The sequence below is a fragment of the Penicillium alfredii genome, assembly GCF_028826965.1.
Source record: "Penicillium alfredii strain IBT 34128 chromosome Unknown utg000012l_segment0_segment0, whole genome shotgun sequence".
NCBI classification, from domain to species: domain Eukaryota; kingdom Fungi; phylum Ascomycota; class Eurotiomycetes; order Eurotiales; family Aspergillaceae; genus Penicillium; species Penicillium alfredii.
The window spans coordinates 1183316-1194237 of record NW_026622709.1 but is presented as its reverse complement, the minus strand read 5'-3'; the positions used below and the strand labels follow the sequence as shown (position 1 = coordinate 1194237).

Here is a 10922-nt window from a genome sequence, read left to right as displayed (position 1 = left end):
ATAGAGGCAGCATCTATGTTAGTAGGCTAAGAAACATGGTTTTGTAGAGCAGAGATTGGGGTTTGCAATTATAATTATGAGTATTCTGATTATGATTCATTTGAGCGTTTGTTAAAAGTGCTTCTAGTCTTTACCCTCGCATTTCCTTTCAGATATTCATCGACCAAGTAAAGAGGAAGCATAGTGGATAATGACGATAAGTAGGCCAGCCCATTCCGGAAGCAGCAGGTCAAATCAATAATTCTTCAAATGATCCCTTCTTCCCTAATTCAAGTAGTTTGCAACAGGTCCAAACAAAATAGAGAATGCAAGTGAGAATAAGACCCCAGGAATATTGGCAGAGCCAAAGCTAGCAGCACCGCCGGTTTGCTGAGGGGAAGAGGATCCAGTAGGACTGGAAGTGGAATCGGAAGTCCCAGTAGAAGTCCCAGTAGAAGTCCCAGCAGAAGTCCCAGTAGTAGTCTCAGCGGCAGTCCTAGTGGCAGTCGAAGTAGCAGACGCACTCGCAGCACTAGAAGAATCTGCAGACTGGGGATCTTGGAGAACAGGCGCGTCGGTGCCAGTGAGCTTCGCACGGATGTTGGTCGCCAGGGGGCTCTTGACACAATAACTCCAACCCTCGATCGGGTTGCAAGGATCCTTAACCAATGAGGGGTTCTAAAGTACATGTTATTAGTTGTTTCTGGCCAACATTGGAAGAAAAAAAAAAGAAAAAAAAAGTGAGGATAATAAGCCACACTCACCCATTCATGCAATTGCAGGAAATCAATATTAAAGTGCTTTTCGAGCGCCTTGCAGCTATCGCCGGAAGCAATATCGTTGGCCCAGAGCCAGCAGCGGCGGGTCACATTGGGATCGGTCTCTCCTGTGGCTTTGTCGCCGGTTTTCCATGCACAGACTGCCTCTCCGAGGAGAGCAGCAAGGAAGAGCGTAGACAGCTTCATGGTGTTGTTTCTAGGAATCAAATCGTCGAGGAGAATACTGAGAGGAAGAAAAGAAAAAAGAGTCACTGGATTTGGCCCCTAAAAAAAAACCAGTACTTAGCGGCTTAGGAGAAACGACGGGCCCCGGGTTGGAGTGACTACTGGCGGCTATTTCAGCCCGAGGGGCTGGATGAGACGAAGTTCGGTTAAGGACTCCTTTAAATACTATAAATCCCTCAATTAACTCTTGAGAGGTTGCCCTTTTATTAAATGAGCCAGTGAAGTTCCCGAGGTGTTCCCAGGATACTCCTGTGTCTTAGATTTGGGGTGGAGAGGGGACTGTTGGTGTTGATATACTCACCAGTTACACTCGCGATGGTGGGTCGATCTAAGCTGTTTAGTACTTGGGCTAGCAAATGAACCGTTTGATTGGATCGCATGCATCTAATATACCCCATATGGACTAAATGCTGTAGTTTCCCATTGCCCTGAAGATGGATTTGGTTCTACTGAACTTAGGCGAGACTGTTATTAAATCTTTGCGTCTACATAATGTGTTGGAGAGAATTATCCAAATTTTTATATGTGGCTCAGTAGGCAAGGCAGTACTTTAATCCTATTATCTTCATCTAACCAATTTTTCTTTTTTCCTGGGCTGGTTTTAAATATTTAGAAAAATAAAAATCGAGTAATTGTCTTTCATCATTATACATGTCTTAACTGCTGTACTTGTGCTCAATATCAAAAGTAGACAGGGCATAGTCAGGCAGACAAATAACAACAATACCAACAATAATTCAACAGAGATACCCAGATTTCATGCTCTAGACCTCATCTGAGTAATATTCCAGCGATTTCATAATTTCACGCCACTACAACCAAAGCCCTTCATTATCTTGAAACTATCCGCTGTGAGCATAGATCTCCTAGTTAATAGTTCCACCGCCTTTCCATCCGCCTCAATACCTCGGTAACGCGGAGCCGATACTGGCGGCAGAATCAGTACCCCTCAGCTCCCTTGGGTGAACAGTTCCATCTCCATCAACACTCAGCACATACCATCAAACTCCCAACGACAATGGCACCCCACGAAGGATTAGTCCATCCCAAGGAATATGACATCAAAGACAGCAATGTGGAGCTGATCGGATCGGACCTCGACCACCGCGTGAAACACAAGTCCGCCATGACAGAGCCCGCCTGGAACAACGGCAAGGTGGGCCAGGAGCCGGGCCTGCTGATCTGGCGGATCGAGAACTTCGAAGTTATCCCATGGCCCAAGGAGCGCACAGGCGAGTTCTACGACGGGGACAGCTACATTGTGCTACACTCATACAAGCTCGGCGACAAACTCGGCCACGACATCTTCTTCTGGCTGGGCAGCAAGACCACGCAAGATGAGGCTGGCACCGCCGCCTACAAAACAGTCGAGCTGGACGAGTTCTTGCATGGCGCAGCCACCCAGCACCGCGAGGTACAGCAGAGTCCCTCAGCGGAGTTCCTGTCGCTGTTCCGCCGTATCTCGATCTTGTCAGGCGGCGTGCGCTCTGGATTCACTCATGTCGAACCCGAGACGCCCAAGGAGGTGCTGATGCTGCTCCGCATCTTCAAGCACCCCGGCGCGGGCCGCATCGACTCCATCATCGTGCACGAGGTCGAACCGACCTGGCAGAGCCTCGACGAGAACGATGTCTTTATCTTGGACAAGGGCGACAAGATCTGGGTCTGGCAGGGCAAGAGCTGCAGCCCGATGGAGAAGGCCAAAGCTGCCCAGGTGGTCCATGACCTGACTCTAGCGAAGCATATCGACGTGGAGGTTCTATCACAGCTTGAATCGCGATCCAAGATCATTGTGGACTTACTCGGAGGCAAGGACGTCGATGCTTCCAAACTCCAAGCTCCGCGGCCCGGGTTCTTTTCTCGGAGTGCAGGCCACGACGACGCCCAGGCTCGTTCGCACAAGTTGTTCCGGCTCAGCGATGCCTCGGGGTCGCTCTCCTTTGATCTGGTCAAGGATGGGCAGCGCGTGCAGCGGAACGATCTCGATGGAAACGACGTCTTCCTTTATGACGTCGGTAACAGACTGTGGGTCTGGCAGGGCTTGGGTGCCAGTGAAAAGGAGAAGGCTTTGTGGCTCAAGGTCGCCCAGGCTTACATCCGTCGGCTTCAGGAACAGCAGAGTTCCGACGCGTGTCTGACCCCGATTGCAAAGGTTGTTCAGGGCTATGAAAGCCCTGCATTCTTGAAAGCGATCGAAGCTTAGATTCTTTGTAGAAATCGTGTAAATAAGGCTTTCTTGATGGGAATTTGGGTGAACAGCGAGAGATGCTCTGTATGTGAATTGGGCAAATACTGGATTTCATGTTGAATTATTCGGAATCATTGGGTAAATATAGAATGAGATACAAGAAAGGTCTAATTTTTTTTTATGGAAATGAACAAGGGCACAACATCCAGTCAGAGCTGTCGACATGAGGACTGGGGGCACCGACGCTCAATGGGCAGCGCATGACCGAGATAACTAAATATCAACGAACTGGAAAGGAATGAAATTATACGTCAATTAACTAAACCTGTTTTATGATTAGTTCCAACTGATATAGTCTTTCAACTGCTTGCTGGTGGCTTGCAAGCCCCCCGGTGGCTGGCCACATTCCTCAGGGACGACCATCGCGTCAACTTCCCTCCCTTCGTACCCCAACCACTCGAGGCATTTGGGATACTTGGCTCAGATCTTGTTTTTGTCATATTTCCTTGAGCTGTCATACAATGCAGACACAGACCCCGGGGAATTTCACAGGTCCTCGACATGCGGGCCCGCGTACTCGCGCCTTTGATCGCACGCAGCCCACGCCAGGAATGACAGCTGGCAGGTCACACCCGCGCTCACAGATAATATAAAGAGCAAGGCGAGTTGCCCAAATCGAAGATTTCGATAGCTTGGCAGAAAGACAGATCAGACAATCCCATCGCAGCTTGCAGGTCACGTATCCAAACGTGGATCAGGTCCTCCCGTTTCTTGAACGGAACCGATCGTCCAGCTTTACAGGCCATCCATCTAGATAGAACCAATCTCTTTTTATTCCTCGCGACAGAATAATCAGCCAGACCAGCCAAGATGCCGGACTTCAAGCCCTTCTTCCCGACGGTGACGACATTCATCGCGTTTATTATCACGATCTTGTGTCTCTTCGCCGGTACCCAGAAGAACTTCCTGGACACTGTTGATGTCTTGACAGTATGTGTGGAATTAACAGTCCTGTCCTGCCCCTCCACTGCTTCTGTCAGTTTCTGATGCTGTAAATTTGGTTCTGGTTTAGCTCTATACCCCAGAAACCTCCGATGCGGCCCACAAGTTTTACTCGGTCCATGTCATGTCCTACTGTCAGGGAACATTGAGCACGCCCGATCCTGGTTCCGGAGCATCACGTAATGTGACCAAATGTTCAGGCCGCAGCATTCCCTTCTCTTTTGATCCGACTCAGGCGTGGCCGAAGGAGATCACTCAGGGACCGGAGCTGGCCTGGCCGCGTGTAATCAGTGATGATTTCCATGCTTTCCGGCTCACAAGTCAGGCCATGGCTGTGTTATATTGTATTGGAGTGGCCACGATGGGCGTCGTGCTTCTGGTACGAGTATGGATGACCCTCAAGCCGAAGCCACAGCAAGGCTTGCTTGAATTTGGATTTCTGGTGGTAAGTTTCGCTTTTGATCTCCCCTGCATTCTGGCAAAATCAACTCATCCCTGGTGTTCACCAGCTCGGTACCCTCAGCATCAGCATCGCGTCGATCATTGCGACTGTCCTTGCGTTTGAGTTTGTGGCCTTGATCAACGCCCACGGCAAGGGGTCGAAGGTGTCTGCCAAGTATGGCGAGAAATTCCTCGGGATGACTTGGGCAGCAGTGGGTCTGTTGCTTGTGGGGAGCCTTGCCAGTTTCGTGAACGTCTTTGTTCGCGGGTCGGCACCCACACCCGCACCGAAAGAAGCAGAAGACGCAGAAGGGTAAAGAAGGGGATCCAGTCAGAAAGAATGAGGCACGGGGAGAAAGAGTGGGGGAGAGTCGGGCAGAGCCGTCCAGGACAGGATTCATCTCTTGCATTGTATGACCAGCGATACCACCCTAATGAAACCATTCGAGCCAATCATGGCGAAAGTAAAAATGGCGGAAGCGGCTTGTGTCGGGAGTGAGATTATCAATGCGACTTGAGTAATTCCCGGCAAACTGCCATGTCGAGAAGCCTCTAGATGCTCTCTGCAGATGCTTTGGAAAGCGATGGAAGTTGATGGACATTCATATAGACCTCGAAGGAGTCGGGCGTCTGCGACTAGCAAGACAAAAAAACTGGGTCTGGCACCGACTGGCCTGTCACCCGTTTATCCGACGTCACAAGTGGGGATGGGCTGGGACGATCAACGAGGTTGTCTCGACAGCCAGTATCAACGTTGGACTCCATATCCATGTGTTTCTAGGAACACTGTAATCCGGCGCATTATTTTTCCCCGTCGGCTGGCATTGCCGTTGAGCTGCCAAGGGCATGTGGTGATCGGGTTGGATATGAGTCTGAGACGGAAATTCCCGGATGTGGTACTGATAGCCCCCGATGAGATAGAGGTCGGGTCAGCGGAAAATGCTAGAACCCTCGATCGTCCTTTCTCTCCTTTTGTTTTTCGTGACACCCTCGGGAGAGATATTGTACGGTAGAGTGGGGGGGGCGTCACACTGTTCATGATGTCTTCATTCCAAACAAGGCGGAGGCCAGTTCCGTCTCGATGAAGTCATCCCCAAACTTGGTTTGCGCCTGCCCCTTTAAGGTTCCCCCCCTCTTTCTTTTCCTTTAAATACGGGCGTATCTCCCTGTCTCTTCTTTGTCTCTCCCTTCATCATCCTGTTTCTCCCCTGCCCTTGTCCTCTCCTCTCTTGCCGTAGCCACCTCCTTTGCCGTAGCCATGGGAAAGAAAGCAATTCATTTCGGTGGTGGAAACATCGGCCGCGGCTTCGTGGCCGAGTTCCTTCACACGGCTGGCTATGAAGTGGTCTTCATCGATGTGATGGACAATATCATCTCGGCTCTGCAGGACAACAAGTCGTACCAGGTCACTGAAGTCAGCGAGCAAGGCGAGACCACCAAGACGATCACCAACTACCGGGCCATCAACTCCAAGACTCACGAGAACGACGTCATCCAGGAGATCTCCTCTGCCGACGTGGTGACCTGTGCCGTTGGTCCCAACGTGCTCAAGTTCATTGCCCCCGTGATCGCCAAGGGTATCGACGCTCGCACCGCAGCCAAGCCGCTGGCAGTCATTGCATGCGAGAATGCCATCGGGGCCACTGACACTCTGCACGGCTACATCAAGGAAAAGACTGACTCTGCGCGGCTCAACTCCCTCTCTGAGCGCGCCCAATTTGCTAACTCGGCCATCGACCGTATTGTTCCCGCGCAGGCCCCGGGCAGCGGGCTCAACGTCCGCATCGAGAAGTTCTACGAGTGGGTGGTTGAGCAGACGCCCTTTGGCAGTGTCGGCCACCCCGAGATCCCGGCCATTCACTGGGTCGACAACCTGGAGCCCTACATTGAGCGCAAGCTGTTCACCGTCAACACCGGACATGCCACCGCGGCGTACTACGGCTACAATGCTGGCAAGAAGACCATTGCCGAGGCACTGAAGGATTCCCGCATTCGGGCAGTGGTCCGTGATGTTCTCCAGGAGACCGCCTCTCTGATTGTCGACAAGCACGAGATTCCGGCGCCGGAGCAGCAGGAATACGTCGAAAGGATCATCAGCCGCATCTCCAATCCCTACCTGGAAGACAGCGTCGAGCGTGTCGGCCGTGCTCCGCTGCGCAAGCTGTCGCGCAAGGAGCGATTCATCGGACCGGCTTCGCAACTGGCGGAGCGCAACGCCAAGTGCGAGGCCTTGCTGGGCTCGGTGGAGATGGCACTGCGCTTCCAAAACATCGAGGGCGATGAAGAGAGTGGGGAGCTGGCCAAGATTCTCAAGGAGAACTCGCCCAGTGATGCAACAATCCAACTGACTGGCCTGGACCGAAACCACCCGCTGTTCCAACCCGTTGTGAAGGTGGTGGACCGGGTCCAGTCCGAGGCCAAGTAGGGCCCCCAACCCTTATCAAATGCGTGTCGCTCATTGTCGGATCAGGGAAGGAGGTCAACCGCGCATCTGAGAGCTGCCATGAAATATTAACTCGCATGGGATATGGCGAATACACGGCGTGATGGAGACTGGATGCTTTCGATATGACTAACGACTGTAGTATGAATACAATGAATGTGTCAGTATTGTCTGGAATGCTTGTAAGGTATCTGAGTATCTGTAAAATCCTATCTACAGCTTGCTATCCACCCAAACCGGCTTCCTCTTCTCCACAAATGCCCGCAATCCCTCCTTGATATTCTCCCCGTCATACAACCGCTTCACCCACGTATCACTCAGCATCGCCGTCGCCTCATCCGCCCCAATCCCCTCCCAGCCCAGCTTCACGCCCTCACGACTAACGAGCACTGCATCGGGACTATTCCCCGCAATCTCCCCCGCAACCCGCATCGCCCGCTCCACAACCCGCCGACTAACCTCCTCATCCGTGGCGCCCGCCTCCACCTCCACGACGCCATTCACAAGCCCCCATCGCTCCGCCTCGCTGGCTGCCACCATCCGCCCCGTCAGCACCATCTCCATCGCCCGCTGCCTGCCCACCGTCCGCACCAGCCGCGGCAGCGCCCCCGCCAGCGCCACCACCCCGCGCTTGACCTCCGGCAGCCCGAACGTCGTCCGCGATGCCGCGATGACCAGGTCGCTGTTGATGATCATTTCTGTGCCGCCGCCCAGACAGATCCCGTTCACGGCGCAGATGACGGGTTTCTTGCCTTTGCGCCGGGCGAGGCCGCCGAACCCGCTTGGTGGCATTGGGGTGGTATTGGTGTTGGTAGTGTTGTTTGAGCGGTTATTCCATTCTAGATCTATATCAGTTGTCTTTCCTTTCTTTCACTTTTTTTTGGCTTTCTATTGATTTCTTATTTTATTGGCCTGCTCACCCTTCAAATCAGCCCCCGCGCAGAATGCCCGCCCTCGCCCCGTCACCACTCCAACCCACACCCCCGGCTCCTCGTCCATCCACTCCCACACCGCGTGTAGTTCCGCGTGGCCCTGCGCATTGATGCAGTTCAGCTCACGTGGCCGGTTCAGCGTGACTAGGAGGACGTGTGGGGCTGGGAACGAGAGGAGGGCGTGTTGTGGGGTGGGTGGAGGTGTTGAGAATTGCGGCATGGTTCAGAAGCTGTAATTAAGTAAAGGATGGCTTTAGAGGTCTTGTATTTGTTGGGGGTGTGTTGTGTCGTTGAGTGGAATCTTTGGGGAGGTATGAGGAGGGTGAGAAAGGAGTTGATAGAGATGGGTCCGATCTATGCGGAGATGGGGGATGCCGAGGGCCGATGCGGAGTGGATCACTCATCTCTTTCTTTGATATCCACTTTCTATTTCTTGAGTGGTTTATTCTGTGAGATGCAGAAAATGAATCGGGGGTGCCTCGTGGGTGACTCGTGGATCGGGCTAATCTTACATTTCTGTTATACGTCAGATCCATTGTGGTCCATGCAAACCCTGACGCGCGTTTACTCCGTGCTAAGACTGTCGGTCCTGGCTGGGCTTACTACAGTAGGTAGCTTTGTCTTCCCGCTCCGGTATAGTGCACTCGAAAAATACTCTACCAACCTGAAGATCAGATGAATTCGTGATATTCAATCCACTCGGCATATGAACATCTCAGATCAACACCACCCCTCTTCCAGGACCCGCCCTCAACGCCAGAAACAAACGCTACCTGAGTAAAGGCAAAAGTACATGTAGATATCAACCATCAAGAAAACAAGAAACGAAACTGGCTCCACATCAAGCTACGCCTTGTTGATCCACCCGCTGTGCACCATGAAATCGTAAATGCGACTGGCCTTGGTGCCCTCGATCTGTGACAAGTTAGACAAGAATTCCAGCGAGGAACAGAAGAGCATAAGACATACCTTGCAGATCGTGCGGGCATCTTTCTTCTTCAGATTGCCACCTTGCTTCATTGCTTCCTTCAGCAGCGTCTCCTTCACAACCAAATACGGCTTGGGCATGAGACGGAGCACGTTGCACACTTCGGTCTCTTCCTGCGTCAGAAGGTGCAGATCCGCAGCACTGTCGCTATCCAGCTTCCATGGAGGCACCCCACTAAGCTGCGGTACCACGTACTTAGTCTTGGCTGGCTGGGGTGGAGGCGCGTCGCCATCAACAGCAAAGGCGCGGTCGAAGTCGTTGAGAGGCACGTTGTTAGGCTCCTGCGGCTTGTTGGGATTCGCTGCATTTTGCAGCCGCAGCGGAAGGTCGGGAGTTGTCAATTGAGTCGCACCCGCCGGCAGCTCCGGCAGCTGCGATTGCTTGGGCCGCGCGCTGGCAAAGCGATCGAAAGAACCCTGGGGTAGTAATCGCTGTGCACGTTGCTGCTTATCCTGTTCGTATTTCTCGCCCGCCTTCAAATCGCCAATCCCCATCTGCCGCCATTCCTGCAGCTGTGAAATGGCAAGGCGAAGGTTGTGCTCGTACTCCAGACCCCGGTTGACATCCTCAAAGTCCTTGCGATTCATCATCCGCGCCAAGGGCTTCGCCTTGTTCAGTAGGTCGCGCTCTTCCTTGGACCGCTTCTTGTCAAGTGCAGTGTTCTTCCGGTATTCCAGAAGGTTATGCTCGAATAGAATCTTCTTCCGCTCGGTGCGTGCCGTAAGTCGCGAGTTGTAAATGTCAACAACAGTCATCTTGAGCTCCGCCTCAGCATCCATTTCGCCGTCGGCGTTGATACCCGCCCCCGGTTCGAATTGCATGTGCTGGACGGCTTCCTCTGCCTCGTTCACGAACTCGGTCTCAAACTCCAAACGACCCGGCATATAGCCCTGCACCTCGTGGCATGCTGGCACACTGGCAGTCGGCTTTTGCTTCGGTGTTGTGGGCGGCGCTGCCTTGGCCGCCTCCTTGCGCTCCTCGATTCGTCGTTTCTTGCGTGACTGGAATTCCTCCTTGGAGATGGTTTCTTGGAGATCCGTGTCCGCCGGGTCTGCCCGGTCTGGCAGTGGGAAGTGTCGGCTGTCCACAAATGTATTGACGTAGTGGTCGCGTACCTCATCCTTGCCACGGTAGCCGCCAATGTGGTCTGAGATGTCTGCCCATGAGCCCAGCCCGTAGATCTCCGCGCCTTCCAACAGCAACAGCTCCTCGTCTGCCCCCCAGTCATCCTGGAAAATCGGGACTGAGTTCTGTTCAATCACTTGAAACGGATGTGTGGCCGGGTCATGGTTCTTCGAATTCTCTCCGGCGGCGAAACAGGGGACGCAGAGGTCGTATTCATGGCACGCAGGATGCGCGCACGAGATGCGTACCTACAGATTGAAGCAGGAATCAGCAATAAGCCTATTACCAAGCTTCGCCGACTGGGAACTTACCGTCGATGTGACATCGACCGAGCACACATCGCAATGGAACTTAGTACCAGCCTCGGTGCCGCGCGAGGCGGTCTTCTTGCGTATTACACCCATCGGTCTTTGGGCCCTTTCATCCTCCACTGAATCCAACGCCGTTTCGAAAGCCCAAACACGCCCCCCAGAGGTCTGAGAGGGCAATTTGAGATGTGGATCGAAGATTTGATGTTGCGACGAGAGTTAGGTGGGTGATCCTGGGGTAGGGTTCTCCGCACACGGGTGGGGGATAGTCCGAGACTGAGAGATTTGATGGAAAGACAGGTTTCACCACGATCGATCGGTGGATGGAAACGGTTTCGTTTGGTTGGTTAAGTTAAAATGCGCGATTCTGGGGGCAAGAGCGCTGTGGAGTGCCTCGATGAATAGAGTCCCCTTGGATGTGGCGGTGTAGCACTGCCTCGGTCGGTGGCTGAGACTGGGGCCTTGTGTGGCCTGAAGATGCCTGAAAAGCGCCTAAATTACATTCGTTACAA

At 53.0% G+C, this 10922-nt stretch overlaps 6 protein-coding genes across 6 annotated transcripts; 3 read left to right on the top strand and 3 right to left on the bottom strand.

The window, feature by feature from the left end:
* Positions 1–229: 229 nt before the first annotated feature.
* NUU61_009983 (uncharacterized protein) lies at positions 230–944 on the bottom strand (the record flags this gene model as incomplete). The annotated part of the gene is made up of 3 exons (XM_056660508.1): positions 230–264; positions 504–657; positions 744–944. The coding sequence occupies 3 exons, from the start codon at positions 942–944 to the stop codon at positions 230–232; spliced, it is 390 nt and encodes a 129-aa protein (XP_056507006.1).
* A 1057-nt stretch (positions 945–2001) lies between these two features.
* Positions 2002–3186, top strand: NUU61_009982 (gelsolin family protein; the record flags this gene model as incomplete). Its single annotated transcript, XM_056660507.1, has 1 exon — positions 2002–3186. One exon carries the CDS (start codon positions 2002–2004, stop codon positions 3184–3186), a length of 1185 nt encoding a protein of 394 aa, XP_056507005.1.
* An 855-nt stretch (positions 3187–4041) lies between these two features.
* On the top strand, positions 4042–4931 carry NUU61_009981 (SUR7/PalI family protein; the record flags this gene model as incomplete). Its single annotated transcript, XM_056660506.1, has 3 exons — positions 4042–4161; positions 4244–4618; positions 4683–4931. The coding sequence occupies 3 exons, from the start codon at positions 4042–4044 to the stop codon at positions 4929–4931; spliced, it is 744 nt and encodes a 247-aa protein (XP_056507004.1).
* Positions 4932–5872: 941 nt separating this feature from the next.
* Positions 5873–7039, top strand: NUU61_009980 (mannitol-1-phosphate 5-dehydrogenase; the record flags this gene model as incomplete). Its single annotated transcript, XM_056660505.1, has 1 exon — positions 5873–7039. One exon carries the CDS (start codon positions 5873–5875, stop codon positions 7037–7039), a length of 1167 nt encoding a protein of 388 aa, XP_056507003.1.
* A 231-nt stretch (positions 7040–7270) lies between these two features.
* On the bottom strand, positions 7271–8209 carry NUU61_009979 (enoyl-CoA hydratase/isomerase family protein; the record flags this gene model as incomplete). The annotated part of the gene is made up of 2 exons (XM_056660504.1): positions 7271–7896; positions 7978–8209. The coding sequence occupies 2 exons, from the start codon at positions 8207–8209 to the stop codon at positions 7271–7273; spliced, it is 858 nt and encodes a 285-aa protein (XP_056507002.1).
* Positions 8210–8835: 626 nt separating this feature from the next.
* On the bottom strand, positions 8836–10506 carry adaB (chromatin-binding transcription regulator ADA2; the record flags this gene model as incomplete). Its single annotated transcript, XM_056660503.1, has 3 exons — positions 8836–8904; positions 8959–10350; positions 10414–10506. The coding sequence occupies 3 exons, from the start codon at positions 10504–10506 to the stop codon at positions 8836–8838; spliced, it is 1554 nt and encodes a 517-aa protein (XP_056507001.1).
* Between the last annotated feature and the right edge of the window lie 416 nt (positions 10507–10922).